The sequence below is a fragment of the Boleophthalmus pectinirostris genome, unplaced genomic scaffold, assembly GCF_026225935.1.
Source record: "Boleophthalmus pectinirostris isolate CB_2022bp ecotype Guang Dong unplaced genomic scaffold, ASM2622593v1 HiC_scaffold_22, whole genome shotgun sequence".
In the NCBI taxonomy this organism is placed as follows: domain Eukaryota; kingdom Metazoa; phylum Chordata; class Actinopteri; order Gobiiformes; family Gobiidae; genus Boleophthalmus; species Boleophthalmus pectinirostris.
This window is the reverse complement of record NW_026571190.1, coordinates 24,095,319-24,118,989: the sequence shown is the minus strand read 5'-3', so window position 1 is coordinate 24,118,989 and position 23,671 is coordinate 24,095,319. Positions and strand designations below refer to the sequence as shown.

At 37.6% G+C, this 23,671-nt stretch overlaps 1 protein-coding gene across 1 annotated transcript; it reads right to left on the bottom strand.

Moving 5' to 3' along the window:
* Positions 1–6,460: 6,460 nt before the first annotated feature.
* Positions 6,461–23,671, bottom strand: LOC110166203 (PDZ and LIM domain protein 3). Its single transcript, XM_020931424.2, has 7 exons — positions 23,508–23,671; positions 17,420–17,571; positions 14,986–15,070; positions 14,206–14,393; positions 11,091–11,218; positions 9,620–9,731; positions 6,461–8,635 (listed from the first exon to the last, which is right to left on the bottom strand). The coding sequence occupies exons 1-7, from the start codon at positions 23,598–23,600 to the stop codon at positions 8,446–8,448; spliced, it is 948 nt and encodes a 315-aa protein (XP_020787083.1). The 5' UTR covers positions 23,601–23,671; the 3' UTR covers positions 6,461–8,445.

The window sequence follows — 23,671 nt, the reverse complement described above, 5'->3', positions numbered from 1 at the left end:
ACAATCTACCCCCAGGTATGTTGGTGTAAGCAAGCTGGGCTAAACCATTGTATTATTATTATTATTATTATTATTATTATTATTATTATTATTATTATTATTATTATTATTATTATTATTATACTGCCTCCAGCCACCTACACAAATAAAACACAGGATCATGTCGCAAATGAAAAAAAAAAAAAAAAAAACTGTCAGTAAGCAAACATATACCATACCAACTATTATTACGCAGCCATTGAAGATGAACGCAACAAAATAATCTTGGTAGGATAATTTATATCAAGGCTTGTGCAATGTGTTTCTCATTGGCTGTGCAGTTTAAAAATACATGTATTTGGAGCAAGCATCTCTTTCTGTGAAAATATTGAAAAGGGACACTGTAAACTATAATTTTGATAAGGGGCACAGTTTTTAGTTTAATGTAAATATATTTTGACATTTACAAACTGTTTTTTGGGGGGTCAGTGGTTTGTAGCTTGGGCTTGACTGAGAAATAATTGCAAGTCAGTTTAAAAACACTGTACCTGATATTTACAGTTTCAAAAACATAAAAACAGAACTAGCTTATTTTAGCAACCATTAGCTTTCAAAGGTTTGGAAGTTATTCTTCACTACCTTATGCATTCCAAGCTTCCTAATTATTCACTGCAATGACTTTATAAGTGCTTTTCACAACATTCAGACAAGAGCAGTGTTTTGGGATCATGGTAAATCTAGCATACTAACGCGCACTTCCTGATTAACGGATAGCAAGGTGGTTTATAATTAGATGCAGCTTGCACACAGCGGTCTACCTAAAGAGATGCTTACACAATATATCTGTAGTGGGGCAAGACAGATTTTCATATATCTCAAATATTCGCAGATATATGGGAAATGATCTGGCCCTTTAAGTCGAAGCTGCAAATCTTCACACGCAAATCTTACATTCTGTTCCTGTTACTCAACCCTCTATTTCAGAAGGAACATTAAGGTTTTATATAGCATTTGTGATATTAGCAGCCATTAGTCCTCTGCCACTGTATACAGTTTTCCCATACAGGTATTGTATGCAACGTGCATAATGGTTGTAATAGGCTAAAAATAGAATAATGTCTCCCATTGGGTCATCAGAGTATGCTGTGTGTGTTATGCAGCACGGACATGTTCCAAGATGACAATGCCTCTCTGTCAGATAGTGAAAGAGGTCCAGGAAGAATGGGGCGTCATTTTGCTTGATAACTTTGTGCATAGGCTCTATCATCAATGACATAGGCTCTTGGCAAAAAGGGATTTCAGCTCTGGATGGAATGAATGTCAGAGTAAATGAATGCAGTAGTCAAAACTAAAACCAGTCCAAAATAAATCATTTGATGTTATAAGGCTATTCAGGGGACTTAAATTCTGTGATGTAGTCTATGGGTAAACTGGTGTCTTGTGCTTTAACTAGACTCCTGTCAGTAATAGTTGAGAATATGCCCAGGTCACTGTGGAAAGAAAAGTCCATTCAATGAAGAACCTGGCGATTTATAGTGAGACATTTTTCAAAGAGGCTGTATCATTTTTGAGTTCAAACTGGCCAAGGAGCTGAAACTGCCCTGAGGGGCGTGAGTAGAACTGCAAGTAATACCTACATATATTGTAGGGCTGCTGTAATGTGTTTACAGCTCACATTTCTAAACAGGTCATTTTCCAGTGCCTCACTATTACCAAAGAGGTTCAAATTTCACATGTCTTAGAACTTAATATTTACTGAAACACATTTTGAATTCAGCACCTCATCCTTTCTCTTTAAATGATAGTGAGTCCAGAATGGGGCACACACTCCATCCAGTTTTTTTTAATTAGAACTGTGGGGGGTTAGTGTACATCTCAGTATACATCTTAAAGTAAAGGAAGGCCAGCAGGCATGTTTTCTGTGTGGAAATGGCATTACACTATGGTTAACAGACACAAAAGAGTCTTTAAGAGTCTTTATGAGAGTAATGTGCAAAATTAATTTTTTTAGCTTTCCCCATCAAAACCATGCCTGAAGAGGTTTTAGAGGTCATCTATACATGTTGCAGTAAATTAGTGATGGGGCCTCTCCCTGACCCCCTATTAGAACCCTCCTTAGCTGTAAGCTGTAAGGTTCTGTCCAATGTTCAGCCCGCAAGCCTACGTCATCCGTGGTCTCACACAAGAATTCTCCACGAATATACAAAAGCATGACATGACAAGCATGAGATTAAACTTATAAAGCATGTTAATATGTTGTTTTCGGCTAATATAGCATTTTCAAAACACTAAAAGATAGTATGGTGATCTAATATGTCATGTGCTAGCAGTTAATGCCCCACAGAAGAAAAACACCTCTTCTTTAAAGGATGAGGATACAAGTCAATTTTGCATTGTGTCTCTTAAAAACACATCAGCTCTGGAGCCTGAGGTGGAATGTCATTAGAAGCTGGCTCACAATACGACTCACATTAACATCATTGTCTTGTCACGTGTTTGTTTGTGCAGCTTGAACGTGCCTTCCTACTAGAGCTATGAGCTGTTCCTCCCCCGCCCTGACCTGCCTTTGTTTGCACTGGGCATCCTAATGAGCACAATTTGCGTTCATTGTGATTACCACGGTGCTTGGGTTTTGGAGGGCCCTTCCTGTTAAACATGGTCCCACTGATTTACTTGGGTGTGTGTACGTGAGCATTGGAGACACATGGATATTAGGGCCCGTCTCCATTTTTAGTATGCCTACCATGGTGTATCCAGCGCTAAATCAATAATTGTTTCTTTAACAGCCTGATGCTATTGAACCACCCCTGTTGTTAGAAAGTCTACTCTCGGGAACAAGTGGCTGGTTTATCAATTAAACTGCACAAGCTAATCGAATTCCAACTGGATATCTGTTCTTACTGTGTAAAAGATCACTTAAGCCAAAATGATGTCTCACTTTGGAAATCCATGTTTAAGTATTAAAAATGAATGGTGTGTAGTCTGGATCTATTAGTCCCTATAATTGCCATACTATATGAAAGTAATTACATAGAGAAGTAAATGGCTCAGTGACAGTTAATTATTCAATGCATTATGCTTATTAAAGTTTATGGTGAGTCACTCTGTGTGGCTTTGCTGAGGCAGAACACAAAGGCTATTACTAATATAAAGTGTTATTCCATTATTCACGGTGTCACATTATGTTATTTTATTTGCCGCAGACACCTCTTTCACCATGTAGATGATAGAGACTGTGCTGGAAAAATAATAAAAACCTAAGGCCCTCTCTAATACTATTAAATAATGATTGTTTAGTCAATTAGTCAGCAAATCATTTTTTGATTTGTCAACATGTCAAATGTTTCAATTGACATTTTAAATAAATTATCAACGAAATAAAGGTTGACATGTGGTGAATGAAAGCTTCTAAATATGTAATATTTACAAATAAAGTGCATTATTTATGAAAATCAGAAAAAATAATATTCATAATAAAGAAATAATGATTCTTTTTAACATTTTAATTTAATAATACCACTGTCTTGCTATAACAAGGTATTTTCTTATGTATTTATGAATCCAGATGAAGATACTATTATCAAAATATAACTATATTTTTTAGTCGACTAGTCTTGATTAGTTAATTAAGTTTTGCAGCCCTACTGTTAAAATGTCTTTTTGAATAATATGACATGAGCCCCAGTACTCTTCATCCTGCTGCCTTCACTGAGGTCAAACTAAACAGAGACTGCTGCTCACTCTTGCTGAACTCCGAGGGGCTCCTCTTTAGCATATGGTGACCTCATGTCCCTATTTACCCTGGACAGTCCCAGTTCTGTCCCCTGTTCTAGAAGATTTATTGATTTGTCCCAGTTTTATACAAGACAAGTCCCAGGTGTCCTTATTTTTGACCAATCTGATGCCCTCCAACAATAAAGAAGGCGTAAATTGTCGTTTGTTGAGCTAAAATACTGAAAACCTTACTTTTAAAAACCTTGCTTTTTGATGCACCCTCAGGTGTATACCAACCCACAAATGAGTTTAGAATGAACAATATTACACACTCTTCTCTTTTATTTAGACCAAGAACCCAACCCAGGTTTTATACTTGATATAAATTGTTCTATTATGATTTAGGTTCTAAAGAAAAATAATGGTATTTACAGAAAACAATCCTGTGATGTTCCCTTTCTGATTTGTACCCATGCTCAACACTAATACACCACAATGTATTTTTGGCCATAATGAAACTTTTTAGGATCCAAATGTTTTTTTTTTAATCCCAGAGGGGAAATTCTTTCAACTGGAGATTTATTTTCTACTTATATGGCTCCAATACTGACGCCACACAGGCTGCTAAAGCAACACATTCTTTGACAGATAGGACAATGATTGGACTTGAAATGTTTACAAAATGTCTGTCTGTACTTTGTGTGAAAATGTATTTTACTGATGTCTGTATCATGCATGTGGTTACCATTAGGACAAAGCAATGTTATGTCATATTTTTGAATTGTTTTTTTCTGAATGTAGCTTGGAATCACTTGACACACAGCTTCTACGCTGCGAGCCTGCTGCTGTTGTCACTGAAGGTCAGACTACCTTTAGAAGCCATATTGTCTTTGTAGGACTGTGAAGATGAAAGGAAAGCAAAAATAAAGAAACTGCAATTTGTTTCCCCATGTGTGAGCATTCGATCCTGTTTTACAACTCAATATAATTCTGCTTATATCAGGGGTCACGTCACGCTATTTTTTGTCCACTGCGTTGACCACCACCTTGACTTGTGTCTGAAGTGTTTGCAACTTTGCTAACAATCAATACAGCAGACATCACGACTATCCGTTTCTCACAGTGGCCGATCAATGGTGAGTGACTCTTAGTTGCTTACTGCGTGTACTTTCTGAACTTCAATTCTTTCGAGACCACAATGCAACCGGACACAAATGAGTCTCATGTGATTATCTAGGACATTCAGAGTAGGCCAGGTTTTGGGGGAAAAAAAATAAAGTAGGGTAATTAGATTTGCAATTTTCATTTAAGATGTTGTATTCTGGTCAGCGTGCATGTGAGATTACATTATGTACATTTGGAGTAATCCTTTATGATTCATCTGGAATGCTCTGTCCTACCTTTGATGTCGTGAAGATTTCATTTTTAAAATACCCTTTTTTGTTCAGTAAAGATGGGGAATTCTAGTGCAGAAATTACTCAAATGATTAGTGATGGTGTATGGAGTTTAAAAACACAGTGGAGCACTTCCTATATTACCAGAACAGAGTGTAATTCTGTGTATTTCTGATGAGGCAACAACATTATAATATAGATGAGAAAACAGTGTAATATGGGTCCTTTCACATTTGACAGAACAGGACATGTTTGTAGAGCATGTCAAGACTGAGATTTTTCTATGTTCAGTTCAGTTCAGGTCATTGCTTGTGATTTATTTGTGATGTTAGTAGTTTCTCTTTGTGAAGTGAAGTGCAGCGCAGTCTGTGACAGTTGGTTGTGAATGCTTCAAATTGTTTCATCATTCAAAAGGCACATTTCCTCACAAATGGACAACAAAGTTTTGTAAATGTAATAATTGCTCCAACTCAAATAGCATTTCAGAGTCAGGGAAAGTTCACCATATAACGCAGTCATTCATACTTTACCCAGAGCACAAACACTACATATTCAGAGAGGTCAAGTAAACAACATTTTCCCTAAAAAAATAAATAAAAAGAATGAATGTAAAAGTAGCCAACATCAGCAAAGCGACCATGACATGCTTTATTTAGAGAAGTTTTAATTTGAATGAGCTGCAGATTTTTAAGGCCCTCTCAGCGAGATGGGACATAGTATAGTTACAAAAGCTCTAATAAATGTCACATTGTTAGGGTTTTACACAAGAGTTTTATTGCTGCTCGCTTCACTTTTGCTGTCCACAGGCAGCAGCATCGCCACGCACAGTGTTTTTTATAATTACATTGCCATTAAGTATCAGCTTGTCGTCGTGGTGACGTCAAAGCTCCCTGGAAATACCCTGCAAACCACTCGGCCGTAAATATTATGGACAAATGCTGCTATGCAGTCAAGGTTGAGACCTGAAAGTTTTGTCCCACTTGAAACTTTACTTAAAGCCTTGTACATTAAAAACTCTGATATTGTTCTGTTTCATGAAAGGCCACTTTGCACCACCAGGTGCATGTCGATCACTGATTATGAACCATTGAACTGCGGCCCATAGGGCCTTGAGGACCTCCTCGAATCCCTTGAAAATAACATAATACTTTTAGTATGAATGAGCCTCAGATAACTACAAAAGTTGGACAGAAGCTGCACAGAAAAGTTGTGCCTCAAGGTCAAAAAGGTTAAGACCCTGTGGCTGGCAGACGCCTCCTGTTCATAATATTTATGGACTGGGTATACTTAGCAATAACACACACAATGTGCTGTACATTCTGCAGTAATACATTCACTGCAATGTTTCTAATTATACACCTTTAAACTAGAGTGCTTTCATTAAAACTTTATTTCACACAACATATAATCTGTAAAGGTTGCTTTGCCAAGAATATTTCACAGTATGGTTTTAAAGTTCTCCATTTTGCACCATGTACTCCATGACTGGTGTTTGTATTGCTTAAAAATACTTTGTGATAGTGAATAGTTGCATTGCAATGCAATGACATCTCCATGGAGATAAGCAGGTGGCAGTCCATCCACCAGACAAACAAACTGAACACATCCTGTGTATGCTATATAAACCCATGTAAGATCTGACAGCAATGCACAATGTAATGTAAGATTAATAATACTGTTTCAGCTAGTATCAAATAGTTTACCTACAAGTCTTCCATCTACACTGTTTTTCTTTTCCAGTGGATGATTACTCTTTGTCAGTGTTAATTCTGACCACATGAAATCTTTGTTTTCTCTTTGAAGGTTCTATATTATGCAAAATTGTGAGACATGTTATAATGCTGATACCTCGTCAAAACCAGACCTGATGTTGTGTTTTATTTCATTCACATATTTACTATTCAAAATGTATTCATGGAGCTGCAGTGTCACGTAATGTAGGCTAATCTGCAAGTGTCAATTTACTCCAAAGGCATTAGAGCTGCTTCTGCAATGCTAGCCTTTGTATATTCTCATGTTTAAACACCAAACTGTTTTATACTGCTTATGTATTTACTGTTAATCAGATAAATTACCTTATAAAACTATACAAAAGTTGACAAGAGGGAAGATGCTTTGCAGCAATAAGTTGTGGCTGCTAGGATGAATTGGGCAACTTTCCATATGTTTTAGTGTCTGCTCGCCATTCTCCTCTTCCTTCATATGATGTCCTTCTAAAATGTATGTTTGTCGTAAAGTGTATTATATTTATCTCCCACGGCTATAAACTTTTCAGAGTCCGTCACAAGTCATTCCCCAAGGCCCTACTGTTTATGTAACACTTAGTGTTTTTAAAGGGCATCAGAAGTTTATTTTGACACCACATGTTTATTTCCTATATCCTTCCCCTGCTAAAAAGCCTGGAGACACTGTTGAGGCTGAAAAATTAGAACTCCACCATCCATTTGAGCGACACAGTGTCCCCTGTTGGACATTGCTGGTGTAGATTGTCCAACTGGTTGAAATAGAAAGGCTATATTTGTGCATATGCTGTGCTCATACTACTTCGGTGTAAACTGGGGGTCTGTCTTTATCTTCAGAGCTCAAAATGCTCTGTTCCGTGACAACACTGCATGTATGTTTTTGATGAGGAAACAACAGTATAACATAGATTGCAATATAGCGTTAAAAAAAAAGTTTTTATAGTTCATTGTACTGCTTCAAGGACCACATTTACAAACCATCAGAACCTGTCCTTGGGCATAGTGATGTGCTGGCTCATTTGAAAAGAAAACCTTGACATTCCCGCTATTTAAGTACTGTTGAAAGATTTATTCATGCTTTTACGGCTTCATGATTGTGATTTTTTGTCATACTGGATAATCACGATTTCTTCATTTTATTTTAGTTCACTAACAAAAACTTGCTCTCAATATTAATTTCCTGACCACAGAGAAACATTTTTTAAAATAAATTCCATGTAAAGCTCCCATCTGTAACATCTATGTTTATTTGTGGCATTTCAAGTAGATGACAGATGTGAAACCTGTTAAAACATACTGTCAAATTTCTTCTTTCTAAGTATGAACTCTACTCCAAACCAACAGAGGATCAACTGAAGAACTTGTGATTAAAAAGACACATGCTGATAATTGATGATAAGAAATTACTGAACCTTGATTAAAATTCAACACAGCCCTATCCCTAAGTTTAGAACATGGGTCTGAAGTAGGATGAACTCTTGGCATAGCATAATCCTGTGTACCCCCCCTGTGTTGCCTTTAGTCTTTGCCTCCGTCTGTATGTTTGGTGAACGTGCCGACGTGCGTAGGTGGCATTAGAAGCTGAGTATATACGCCGTGTTTGGGGAGGGGGGGTCTAGGCGGAGGGATATGTGGTGATCAGGTCGTGTCCCTCTGGGGGTCTCATTCTGGCTCGTGCGTGGCTCTCACAGTACAGCTGGCCCTCCACGAAGAAATAGCCCTTCTGTTTGAGGTTCATGTCACAGTCGGAGCACACGAAGCAGCCCGGGTGACGATACTTGTCCCGCGCTTTCACCACAGTCCCACTGAAAGAGAGGAACACATGGAATTTCAGGAGTTAGTTATGGGAATATTGGAATTTGATCATTACGTTAGGGTTTGGGAGAAGTTGTTGAGGTAAAGGTAAAGGTAAGGCAGAAGGGCTATATTCGGCTGAAGAAATTCTTGAGACTAAAGTCATGTCCTGCCGATCGATTAGTCAACTAAAAAGGGAAAATGTGTGGAAAAAGCTCTCAAAACTATTATATATCTCTGTGTATCTGACCCAGACTGTATTCATAAGACTACACTTATGCAGGAGTTGATGCGAAAATTTTAGTTTGCAGGAAAAAGTACTGGGAGCAATGTATTTATACAGTATAAAGACAGATTAAACTTGTGAATCATGAGTTTTATTTGCCTTTATACATATCAATATAGAAAATACCAAATGTGCAGCTAACTTATTCACTAACTTCTCTTTGAATCTGTATAATCTAAATAAAATGATTAGTCGACTAATGCTAATGAAATTTAGTTCAACAAAGACGCCACTGACCAATTATTCAAGTAACAACTAAAGAACTACTAGGCAGAAGTGGGTAGTACTAAAGTGAGTTTTTAGTAGTTCTGAGTAATATATTTTACACTGTTACTGTACAATTAATTAAGCAAACATTTTTGATTACTCTTCCCAATGGGAGTTTTACAAGTGACAAAAGCTCCAGTTACATCAGCATAAAATAATGGACAGTGTGAAATAGGGAGTGAGAGGGTTGAGACATTCAGCAAATTGTTGAGGCTGAGAAGTGAACCCACAACGCTGAGATGGCAACGTCCAGATACATGCAATGCCTTAAGACAGCTCCAAGCAAAGTATGATTCTCCCACAGAGCAAACTAAAATATCTAGCAATATTTTTAAAAGTTTGAAACAGAAATTGGAGGTGAATAAAATAGTGATAAAGTAGGTTCTCCTATCATAACATTTCTCCTCCCGCTGGGCTGTGTGCTGTATCTGTATTTACTCACACAATGCCGTTGCCGCACTTGTCACAAACAGGCAGTTTCTGGAGGTTCCCTGTGGGAGCGTGGGGCTTGGTGGTGGGCGCCTTTACACTGCGGGTCACGATTGGCCGAGTACCTGGAACATAAAAGATAAAATTACTAAATAATTTACTTTGAATAATTCAGAAAGTGAAGCGGTGCTTGATGAAAAACAAAGCACCCTCGATATCAGGGTCACTCTGTCTCTTGAATAAAGATAAGGTGCATTAAATGATTTGCCTCTCCATCAGGGAACACTTGGATGATCAGGACAGACTGAAACAAAGAACTACGAGTGAGTGCCTGTTTATAATATAGTACTTTGATAGTACTTAGTATAGTACTTGAATGAAGAGATATGCTTTACTGTGATTATTTAGCATAAATTAGTGTCAGTATCAAAAGTCACTTACAAGTTTTATTTTTAATAAATGCTCTAATGGTCTGTTTTGTATTTGAGAAGAGAGTAATATGGCTTGCAAATCTATTCAGAAATGTGTGGCAAAAAGAAATGTGAATTAAAGGTACTTCATGTAACTTTTTGGAAGAGCCGGTTGTGTTGGAGGTCTTGCTTGGAATCTCTAATCTATTGGATGTTCAACAGACTGAATTTAAGCTTATTGCAAATTGAATGTTATTGCTGGCTTTTAGAATGTGTTTTGAAATTTAAATGTGAATCTAAGTAATAAGTATTCTAAGATACCTGATTTCTGTGACTACCTGTAATCTCTGTCCTGCTACTGAGATGTCCAGTTTTGGAAATATTAAATTGAAGGCAGAATTTTTGGAGCCAGGTTGTGACCAGTGACATGACATCTGTTGCTGCGACATCCTCAACTGTTTCATTAGGAGTCACCACTCTCACAGACCAAAGGCAAATCACTAATACACACACTGAACCAAACTGGTCCAATTATTGAACTTATACAGTTGATAATTGTACAGGATGAGACCTGTGATTATTGATGTTTACAGTTTGAATATGCCACAAGATGAGTGGTAAGATTTAATGAGACTTACTCTTCTATTTCCAATTCTATTCTATTCTATTAAAAAATTAAATTCATGAGATTGGGCAAACAAATTTGAATAGTTCACTAAATCAAAAGCTTTCCAAATCTCAAAGAAAAGTGCTCACTCTTTACCCCCCCTTGGAGTGATTGGTCCTGAATCCAAATTACATTGGATCCAAAGGGTAAGAACTGTAATTATGGTGATTGGTGATTTGTTTGACTACCAGCTTTTCAAATAGTTTGGGCACAGTAGGCAGAACACTAATCACCCTATAAATGGCCATTTATGACATCAACCTGTCCAGGGACTGTAAGTGGAAATTAGCAATTTTGCTATAACCTGGCACAAACACATTACCTTTTTTCAAAGGAAACACAACAAATACACTAAACTAATCCACTTCCTGATGTTTCAGCTTTTTTGTGTTAGAGGAAGAATTTACCATCACTGTCCACAAACTCCTGCAGGGCTCGAAACGAACCGGACTGCCTGGGCTCCAGCGGCTCCTCGTGGTCCTGCTGCAGCATGCGATACACATCCGAGTCTTCAATACTGGTCAGAGTCCGTGGGCTGCACACACAAATCACCACATGTCAAGGTACAATATACAGCCCAGGATTTAAGACGGTCATGCAGTCTTCGTGTGAACAAAAATGAAAAATTTCAACTCTCTTGAAAGCACAGTGTGTCGCTATTTCTCCTGTTTGTTTCCATGAAAATGTTGTTTCTATAATATTTCACAGTATGGCAGAAATCTGCATGGAGAATGTTCTGAAGTAGAGTTAAATTTTTTTATTTCCATGGAATCATGTAGTTGACATACTACCTAGAAAGTTACACCCTGTACTGTAATAATTTTAGAATAGGTACAGTAATTATGGTGTCATAACCACAAATTGTGCATAAAGTTGTTGTTGATCTGAAAGTATTTTCTTACTGTGCAATATTAACAAAAATTATTATCATTTTATATATCCTAGTAATGATATTCAGATGATGTTTTGGCAATATATTGCTTTATTGCCCCCCTCTAATAAGACCTCACGTTATTATGTGAGGTTGCCACTTGCTTGTTTCCATGGAAGCGTTATTGCTTTCCCTGGAATAAGCTTGGATTTAAATTTAATTTAATTTGCATTTACAGGTGTTTTATTGCTTGAAAGCATGCTTTCTTACTGTAAGTAGGCACTCCTTTCCACAGATCTGACCTGTGACTTGGCTCTGGTGGCATCACATGTCTCCATATAGAAAGATAAGTTTAATGCCATACTGTGGAAGACTCTAAACACTAAATAATAATATCTCCAAGGATACAAGTAACCTTTGCACTTTTAAAATTGAGACTACATGTTTTGCTCACATACTACCATAACAAATATTACAAAGACAAGTCAATATTTTGAATAATCAAATTGATATTAAAGGCCATATACTTCTCCTCTCGAGCAGAAAACACTTTGTTCCACCCTGTGATGTCATGTGGTAATACAGGATGTGCTCCACTGTTTGGAGCACTCCGCAAACTTTCACTAGCATCATTTGGATCATTTTAATAATAATGTACATTTCTGATAACAAGGTGATAGTAATTACCTCATTTTGATAATAAGGCAACAACATTATAACATGGCCTAAAGTTCACAAGAATGTAGTTTGAGTAATGTGGGACCTTTAACTCATGTAACCAACTAATCTGGTTGATTTTACTGACTGTCTCCTTCAGTATTGCAGCCATTACAATATGACAGCTCCAGCAAGCACATTAAATTATGCGAATCATTAGAACATTGTTAGCTCCTGTCTGTCTTTGACTGTGTGCTGATTTGTCCCCCAGTCTGATGTTCCATTGATCCAGCAGGTAATGAGCCCGAGACCGCCCTGAGACTGAACACTGGAGCTTTCATTCAAATCTCTACTGTTCCGTGAAAAGGTCGATGATGAGTGAGAATCTAATCAAATATCTTCACCTACACCCGTGACGATTATTACTATATTGACTTATTGTTCTATAAATTACAATTGGAACAGTATTCTTGGGGCTTTATTATGTATTGTGAATATATATAGCGTGTCTTTGCATTTAAGGGGTAAGTTTTGTCTTTTTTTCTGTACAGTGGTAAGATTCAGTTCCCCTTAGAGTTGTTTTAAAACTTTTTTTCACTGGCTTTTAATTAAGTGAGATGTATTTCTTGTTGTCAGTTAACTTGAATATCTTGTGTCTTGTTGTTTTGCATGTTTTTAATACTGGTAAGTTATATTGTGACTTTGACTGTGATTGTCTTTGTCTAGTCTGGTCTACTTTGTGCACAGCATTTTAATGTGCTTTATAAATAACAGTGCTTTATAAATAAAGCTGATATGGTAAGATTTGAGCTGTAGAGAGTTGAAAAATGACTTCCATTATAGATACAACTTCCTTACTTAGGTCAGCCATGGACATACACAGAAGCTTGTTTTTCATTCCAGTTATCTCTCTTCTCCATACACACTGTGAGCTCTTCTTTAGATGTGACACCAGCGTCAGTGCGCAGCTGGTCGATGTGGGTTTTGATTGTTTTCCTTCTTTCTCTGCCCATGTGAGGGTCCCAGAGGATGACCCTGTCTGTTGAAATCCCCAGATGTCGATGGCAGTGAGCAGTGTCTCCCATTCTTCTAGCAGCGATTTTGTTGCTGATTGGTTGAAGGTCTTTATACAGTAATGTGCTGTTCTCAGCATTCATGTGTAGTAGGTGTAACTGAGATCTGCCTTTGTTTTGTTAATGTCTCTCAGCTCTCAGAAGCATACAATAGAACTGTCTCCACAATGGCTGAGAAAAAATATATAGCTTTACTTTTTGTGCAAGATTTGATATGAATATGTGAGACATTTTGTTGAGCCGAGTTGTTGATTTCCATGCAAGAGCTTTTCTAATTTTGTAGTTAGATACAAACTAACTACTAAAGTGTTTTGTATTGCAGCTCATGTGTTTTAATGTACATTCAAAATAGTTTTGGGGGATAATCCTGCTTTGCTGTATGTGTCAGTGGCATAATTTTGTTTCAGTATTATCAATAATCATCTATATTTTTTTAAGCAGAATATTGAACTTCAAAATGTGTTGTGTGTATCATGATAGGCCTACAGCTGGGTATATTTTTATTATTGAATGGAACAGAGCCAAGTCTATCAGTAAGTACTTTCTAATGGTATTGATGTTGTACAGTGAAAAAATCATGGATGCTTCAGCTTCTCAATGCTCAGGGTTAAAAAACATTCACTCAAGCTGATATTCAGTTGTTTTTTTAGTGCTAATTAAAACTGTGGCGGGAACAGTAGACTAGGGCTAATACCTGGGGAAACAGACTAAAGCATGCAAATACATATTTCATTTTCATTCAGTTTACATTTTTATATAGTGTGTGCTGCCACTGCAATTTTTAGTACTATCACACAGGACTGCCTTGAATATATGAAGTCTTTCTGATTACAAATGCCTGGCTGCAGATGCGGAGTTTGAAGTGTGGACACCTGTTGGATCAACATTATGTGAACACAGCTTACTTGCATGTGTGAGTACCTGACTTGTCTGGGGTGCACAAGGCCCCGGATCTGTCCCTCCATGGCGTCCTGGATGTTGCCTGAGGAGTAGAGGCCAATGGGGGTGTTGTAGGATGCACTGACCACCTGGCGTGTGTCATCGATGTTAGCTGCTGCTATGAACGGCTGTGCTTTCCGGTTGTGTGCTGTTCCAATTGGTTTGTATTCCTGTTCAAATGACCATCAAGAACCCTGTTTTAGCAATTGGGAAGTACAATAAGACATACAGAAATATGATTGACATTGAAGACATGAAGGTCCTGTCGATTCAATATCCAATCTCAAATCATAGCACTTCACCCACATCACTATTCCAGACAATCACATATGTGTTTGATAGAAAAACTCAACAAAATCAGATCAAGGTCATACATATGATCTTTTGGGTTAATTGCATGTTAAAACATAGAGAAAATTCTAACTGTAACACAATTTGTTAAATTGTATTCATAAATAACATTTTAATGCAGCACTTTAATATGACCCTGCCCTGCTGCATCAGCCTGTCTGACCACCATCTATCTCTCACACCCCATATTTACAGAGGTCTTCACAGGTGTCTTGCCCAAAGACACAACTTGCATCAACTTGCTGTTGATGCTAATTCACTGAATGGTGCACTGATGCTCTGTATAAAGCTACCGCCCAAAATCCCCCCGAAATCCTGCTCACTTTGAAATACACTCTGGTTGTAGAAGTAAATTTGGGTTATTTTGGTTGTTTTTTAGTAGATAAATGGCCATAAGATATAGGGTCTTACCTGCTGCTCTGATTCCAAATTCATTTTGTAGGGATGTGCTTTCCCTTCCTCCACCACACGAGGGGACCAGAGTCTGGACTCATTCCTGAAACGTAAACACATTGTTTTCACAGAAACAAAAAACACAAGAGTTTATGACACACTTTCATTCATGTTTTTTCTTTATTTTCATGATTATTTACATTGTGGTTTCTCAGTGAAGGCATCAAAACTATGAATGACACATTTGGAATGTAGCAAACAAACAACACTCAAAATAAATAAACTTGTTTTAGATTTTTAAACGAGACACCCATTGCTTTGGTCACTGGTTTGCACACATTTTATGACCCTGACAAGGCACAGCAGTGAAAACCATTTCAGTTCACTTCATCATGAAGCTCATTTCCTCACAAAGATGGTGGCTCCCTCTTTTCTGCATCGCTCAAGGAAAACAAAAACACTTCTCCTCCCACACCAGTCCATTTTTCCCACAATCAGGGGACAATTTATCATCATGAAATGCTCCTTTATAAAATGAGCAAACAGGGGCTACTTTGGAAGGGAATTTAAAAATAAAATGTTTTACTTTTTCTTCTTTACTACATAATTCCACATATCTTGCATCATATATTTGATGTATGTAAATTAAATGTAGAAAGTATTAAAGAACATGAAGGGAAAAAACATAGAATAAGATGGTGTTTGACTGGTAGTGTATGTGTTAGCTACTTATGCTGTTGTGCAGCTCATGAATCATTTCAGAGTCATTTGTCAGGAGAAGTCAAAGCATGCTGTGCAGCTAAAAGTGCTGTCCATGGGTTTCATAATGAGAAATTAGAATCATTGCCACAGTGTTTAACAATTTAAAACAAAATATTATATCTTTTAAACTGGAAAAACTAAATCACTGACTAAAGACCATGTGTCACATTCTAAAACACTGATGCAAAGGTGACTATTTGTTTTAGCTTGAATCAAGCACAATATTGCAAAAATATTATACTTATACTATAATATACTCTGTCCATTTCCCATCATGATCTTTTACAATGACAGAACTTGTATCTGCTAGAGCAGCTCCACTTTACAAGGCCTCCAGAGCCACTTGATCACTGACAATGGGACAGCGGGACAAAAGAGGAGATGATGATGGACATTCACAAAAGGTTAAGGTCAGATTTTGGAACATGCTTTTTTGAATTTAAAAGTTCAGCTCAGTTAATATTCTGAAAGTTCAGCCTTTATGACTTAAATAGAAGAAAAGAAGAACAGTTAATGATTATTTATTCCCTGTTTTTCTGTTTTTGTATTGTGTTCCATTTACATACATCATTGTATGCACAGGTGCCTTATAACCAGGCTTCTGACAATAGGCCAGGTGATGTAAGGTGATTTTCCTCAAACTTCAAGGCCATAAAGTACTTGTGCAAGCCCTGGAGAGTAATAATAACAATACTAAATACTATAAAGAGGGGGTATTATGTAATTATTTTCAGTGAATACATTATTTTTTAACACAGTAAAAGCTAACACACTAAATATGTAATGTGTTAGAAATAAATACCTCATAGAATATTACCCCTACTAGATGTTTTCAGCTGAAACATGTTGAAATGCTGAATACTGAATTTAAAACATTAGGTGGTTTGCCAGGGTGGACAAGGTTTTGTGGTGTTTATGGAGGATTTGTATTTTTTAATGAACTAAGATTGGCATTTGATTTGGGTTAAGTTTTGGAATATGGTTAGTAGGTTTTGGGATAAAGTTAGGGAAAGGGTCTCAAGGGCTGAACTGAGTTGGGCACCAATGATTACCAACAGATGCATCCATTTCTTTCCAGAAAATGTTTTCAGTAATTCCTCCACAGGCTTTATGGTTGTTATTACCAGTAGAGGTCAGCAGAGTGTAGTTCAGCCAATAGTATATATCTCCAAAAAAATATCTAGTTCTAAGTTTGTTTGTTTCTTCATTTGAAAAAAAAAAAACAAAACATCTTTACACGTGTGAATGAATTAAATTTAAGCATGTTATAAAACTCTTGCATATTACCTACACTATACCATATTTGACTATTATGTCAAACATTCTGACACACTTTTTCTTCTGTGTTTTGTGAAAGCATCAAAGTGAAAGTAAAAGCATCATAACTATGAACGAATACATATAGAATGTAGTAAACAAAAAATAAACTCAAAATTACTTTAGCCACTCTTTGCTTTGATCACTGCTTTGCACTTTTGGCATTTCTTTTCCCTGACACAGCTGTTAAGGGAAAACCATCCCAGGAGCTTCACTGAGTGAAGGCCAACGATTTGCAGCACAACCAGAAAATAAAAAATATAAAGAAAAACACATAGCTAAAGAAGTAGTAGTGAATATTGCCTTTAATTAGTCATGATTCAGCTAACTTAAATCGCTTTTGCATTTTTGTTTATATGTGTAGTACAAGTACCTCTCCACGGTGAGGTGCAGCTGGCTGGTGGCCTCCTTGATCTTGTTCTGAGCCTCACAGTGGAGCATGTCTGAGGCCGGGACCCCATCTATGGCCACGATCACATCCCCCGCACACAGGTTAGCAATGGACGCTTTACTGCCCGGGGTGATCTGAACAACACAACAGCACAAGAGTCAATTTAAGTCAAGCTGGTTAATTTCACAATGTTGAGTCTGATCTGCAAATTTTTGCTGAGGAGGATAACTTCAATTAGAGCTCTCCAAAATGTATAGAGATTTCTAACCATCCTCCTGTCAGTGTATTGGGAGACATGGAGAGAGCAACCTTTAGGTGGTGCAAGAGAAAAAAATGTATAAAAGTTCCACAACTTTAATATATATTTTAATACTTCATGCTGCTCACCTTGCCTGGTCATTTTCCAGACTGACCACATGATCAGTGATCACATGAGACTGATCATATGATGATTTAATCTTAATTTACCTATTCTCATCCAACAGAGATTGTTATCTTGGTATCTGCCTTTAAATGAAACTTGCTCCCTTTATTTCTAAGATTTTTCTTATTTCTAATATTTTTCTCAAACTGAAACTCACAGTCAAGTCATTTTTATTTTTATACCACATTTAAAGGGAGTCAGAGTCATTTCTACCTAGGGTCCTTTGCACCATGACCTCTACATTACATCTGTATTCAACTGCTGCTGGATAATAAGTTGGGTGTGACTGACAAAACAAAATGAGCGAACATAAGGCTGAAGGAACACTAATGCTGCTGCATGTACTGACACGTGTGCTCATGAGAAAATAAACAACATTATAACATAGTAAAAGACCCTCCAGGCCAAATAAAGTCATGCCTGCTCAGAGTAAGGACACATGCTTTTCTAACTACTTCAGATCAGTAAACTTCATATTGTGCTGCTGATGTCAACTGAAACCCAGATCATTAAAAGGTGCTGACAGTATCTTGATCAAACAGAGAACTATCTATTTGAGACTGGATTTCAATCACAGCTCTCTCCTCACACGGGTCATGACCTATACACAGCGAGATTCGATTACTCCTCAGAAAATTCTCAATGAGCTCACGAGTCTATAAATAAGTGTTGAATGCAGCAGAGGAGGTCCCGTGGTGACAGAGGAGTGGTGATTTATGGTAGAACATGTCTTAGATACCTGCTGTCTGGGTTTTATAGCACAGACTGTTTCTTGTCAACATCAATGTGTGAGAAGTTTTATTGGACAAGATTGTTCTTTCCATTCCCCTCAGCCTCGACATTGTACAGTGAGTTACAGTGAGTTACAACAACTAAAACTTTGCTACATCAACTGGGCCAACATCCTTCCAAGTCAAGGTCAAGTCATGTCTTTTTATGAAGGGGCTGTTGCTTTTTGGATTCTTAAAATGTTTTGAGCAGCCAAGCATGATTTAAAGGGATTGTATTCTGTTAAAAAAAAAAAAAGTACAGTACAGATATATTTTAAAGCAGCTCTAAGGATGGGACAACTGTGTGCTGTCTGCATGTAATTATAAAGTGTTTTATTTATCTGTGGACCAGGAAGTAACACTGATGTGCAGTTAACATGCTAGTAGATGTTAGAAAAGGCGTGACAGCAAAACTCTGTCCTTGGAAAGTCATGAATAATTATGATGCTAGGAATACATTACCTAATCTTGGACGGCTGCAAAAAGTTTCAAACAAACTAGTTCTGTTTTTAAGTGTTTTAAGAGAGTAAAAATCAGGAACAGTGCCTGAACATTCCAGGAGTTGCTTCATTTACATAGAATATCATGCTTGTGTCTGCTATATAGTTATAATCTAGGACATTAGTTGGTCATTGTGTTGTAATTTGGACATTTTAAATCACAATATCGATCTAAGACAGTGTAATAAAAGAACAAAGTCCTCTGTTTCAATGTGGTGCCCAATGTGAGCTGACGTCGCCAAACATCATCACAACAAATGTCATGACATCAGGCTCCCTTGTGTTCTCTGGCCTTTTTCTGTCATGCCAAAGCTGGCACACTATCACAGACGTAACTGAGATAGCATCTAGTGGTATTATGCCCAATCTAATTACAGACTGTAATTTTGGTACAGTGCAGGACAAGTCTTGTGGAGAGACCTTTGGGATGTTCAGTTTGAAGTCTGAGGAGCATGCAGCTGATGAACGATGTGATAGGGACTTGTGTTTATTCAGTGCACAGATGGAAACAGAGCAGAGCAAGGAGGAGTGAGTCCTGACCAAACATGGCAGTGGCACATACAGACAATGTGCAGGGAAACTCCTGCTCTGTCTGATGGCCTCTCTCTGCCTCTCTATAAAAGCTCTTATGTTACATTACTTCAGGACAGCTTCCTGTTCCTGCCACTTCTCTCATCACATTGCTCACATGGGTGGGCAAACAACAGGTGGGGGCCGTCGTGGTTTTGGAGGCCTCACAGTGTTTTCATTCACTACTTATGACGGCAGTTCTAAATTTAGATCACAAACTATTGCTCTGATAAGCGCAGTAATAAATGGTTTTACTTATACAACTTCAAATGTGTCCTCATAATGTGTGCCAAAGACATATGGGCATATAAAAGACATAATAAAGACATATTATTTGTCTTTATTATGTTCAAGGAATTGTTTTTTTTAAGACTTCAGAGCAAGAAGGAGCAGGAGTTTGTATGTTTCCCCCATAACATGCACAGGTCAAATTCAGCAAAGATAGTCATGACCAAGTCTAGCTCAACATCTGGAGAGGAATTCTTGAGCACTGCATTGCTTTGCTCCTGACAAGTTGCCTGAGTGGCACTGGTTATAGAATGGGTCAAATGTAAATACTATATTTACCTTTTGAGGGATTATTAAAGTATACCTTTGCCTTAAATAGTATTGACTGTTTAAACGGATTGGTCATGTCAGATTTTTAAACCAGTGAGGTAATTTCCAAACAAACTATATAATTGTTATTTGACATTCATTTCAGATTTCCAAAACCATGTCTCCACTCTGGCTCCAAACACTTAGTGCATGAGTAACCAGACTATAAACAGACTCATGGAAATACTATATTTATTGTAAAGCATCATTTACTGATCTGACCCTCACCAGACTGATACGTGCAGTCCTCTGAACTGAGCTCTGCACCAGTGTGAGATAACCAACGCTTCAGCCAGAGTCGAACAAGACGGATTCTCAAGAGTTTGTGATCCCAAGAATTCATCTTGCTGACAAAGTTAAGAGATTTGAGGCATAAAATTCTTGATTTAAACTGTGTCTATAATTGGTCTATACTGAATCTAGTTCATTATTCATGATTTTTGACACACTTTATAGATTGAAGTGTGTCTAATGAAAAGTATTGCACCAGAAACTTAATACAATAACTATTGAGCCAAAAAGTTCATATCAGGTCCTGTCACAGCATGTGGTATTCGGCCTCCTCCGCTTTAAATGCCATACAGTTTAATCAGAGGTCCACAGAGGACAGGGGCAAGAGAGGAAAGGCTCTGGCAGGGCTGACTTACTGTCATCACACAGAACATGTTGATAATACCTTTATACCATTTATCATTCAAAGAGTGCTCTCTTCAGTCTAACATCAAAACCAACGAGGGAAACTAAGATCTTTGAGGTATTTTTTCCATACGCACATACTGTTTACTGTGTCGTGTCTAATGTAGCTGTCCATGTTCTGAATCGATTAAAAAAGCAAAACAGCATTTTGTGAGGAGGCTATGCAAACATATAAAATGGTTAGTTGTTGCTTTTGACATAAAAAAAAAAGCCCAAAATATTAGTGGTCTTAGTATAGAGCCTTGTGGAACTCCCACTTTATTATGTTGTTTATTGAGCCATACATGAATCTTTCAGTGTTATGAAGCCCGAGCCCTTCTCAACTGTAGCAGCAGAATTTTAAGACTCGTCATCCTTCCCTTGTTCATCAGCTTTTAAACCAAGAATCATCAGTAAATAAATAATATACGTATACATGTTTAAAATATTTTCCCATTCTTACTCTCCACTGCTGTTTATGGTTTTCATCAGAAAATGCTGCTCTCTTAAATTAAATTAAAAAGTAAATTAAAGCTTAGTTCTAATTGATAATTTCAAGTGAGCGTATTATTCTGACATTGGCTTATTAACAAAGAACATTATGTGCAGCCTCAGCACAGGACTAAAGCACATCTCCCAGGCTTCAGATTGAACAGGCATAGCCTGTGACTGTGAAGCTCTGCTGCAATTGTTCTTAATGCACGAATTAGCGAAGCATGCTCTGTTACTATGGTAACCTAAGCCTACTGTACTATGCTTTTAACATACATTGAATAAGATGTTATAATGTCATTTAAATTAAGACCTGGGCAGTCCTGGTTCAGTTCTTCTTTATTGCTTGTTTATGTTGCTCTGTAAAAGATGTTACAATTAATGTGACCTCTATTGGCTTGGCCAGGACCTCAGGAGGACCTGATTGTGCAGGTTTTAGGTTAAAACCAGAGTACCTGGAGGAAACCCACCCAAACACAGGGAGAAACACACAAACCTGGAACCTTCTTGCTGTGAAGGGCTAGTGCTAACCACTCACTGCCATGCCCCCATGTGTAATCCATTTGTGTAAAATGAATGTTGATTCATCTGCTTGCCTTTTACTAACCAATGACAGTTTCACTATTTGATTTCTTAAGTTTCTGTTGGTTAAATCAAATATTTTGTTGAGGAGACTGCTGTTGTGATTTTGGGTCTATACAAAAATAAACTTAGACTTGTGTTAGTCCTATTTTAAACATGTTTTAGTCCTGGCCTTGTTCTGGTAAATGGTTTGATACATTGCACCTGTTTCTAAAAACACAGCATTAAATAGTTGAGTGGTTTGGTATTTCAGACTCCAGATCACAGCCTCCAGGAAAATATAACTGAAGACCTCTGGTTTTGACTTTGCTTATTCATTCAGTTGCAATGGGATCATTTGTGTTTTTCCTGTTTTATTAGTTTGTGTACGTCCTACCTCCAGACCAAGCAGCTGTTGCAGAATGTTCAGGAGTGGTGAGCTCATGATGTTAAATCGTAGCCTGTTAGCTGCACTGATTGAGCCGTGCGCCTGCTCTCTACACATGTCCCACACTAACGTAAGCTGCTATTTGTATCTAAGCCCAGTGTTTAGAGGAGCACAGGTGTCTGATGGGCCGCGCACCGAACAATAGACTTATCTGGGGCCAAGGCCACATTAACACAGTATATTAGCAACAGCGCTACAAGCACAATAACAATACTTTTTAGGTTGGAATATTTTTTACCGCAGATAAACGGTCACATTTATAATTGAACAGCCGACCTTTCATCTAGAGGATGAGCTGCTGAGCCTCCCATATGCCCTTCTTGTAGCATCCATGGAAACTGCACAATGTGTCCAGGCCAACATCACTCTGTTGATAGTTTGCAGCGAAGGTCATCCACATTTCCTAGGAGTGTGATTCTAACTGTAGGGATGCTCTGTCTGAGGTTTTTTTTTTTTTTTAGATTTAATCTGAGCTTTATTTGATCTCAATCTGAACAGAAAGAACTGACTGGAGCTGGCAGGTGAGCTGATTTGTGTTATTATTATATAGCATTAGACAACAGTTTTTCAGTTAGTTACTCTCATATTTTGGTGAAAAATCAGACACCTAAACAAGACCATGAACTCTCATATTTATCACAGGCTTCTGAACATATAGTGTTTAAATCAATTTTGTATTTTTTTTTCTTGAGTTTTCAGACCACCTTAATAATTATTTTACTTATTTCTTTGTGTTTGATAAGATGTTCACTGTGTCTCCATGGTAACTGGTTAACATTCTGTCAATACACATACATGTAGAACACCCCAAGCATGATGTCAATGTCACATATCAATAGTAAATATTTAAAGGTTGTTGGTGCAATGTTGTTGTGTCCATGGGCAAACACTCCACCCACCTTGTGTCCGGAGTGCCACATGTGTATGAATGGGTGAGTTCACTGTTGTAAAAATATATCGACTGCCAAGTGAATATTTATATTTGTAAATAATAATAACCATTAACTTAAATTGAATTCCTGTGGAGCCTTACCCTGGAGATGGTGAGGGGCTGGTTGAAGTCCTTGCCCCCACTCAGACGGAAACCCCATGGAGCGGGCCCCTGCAGTACGATGCTCAGTGGCATGTCCCTGTCCTGTGTCTGCTCCTGCCTCTGCTCCTGTCTCTGCTCCTGTCCTGTCCACTGAGGGCCTGACA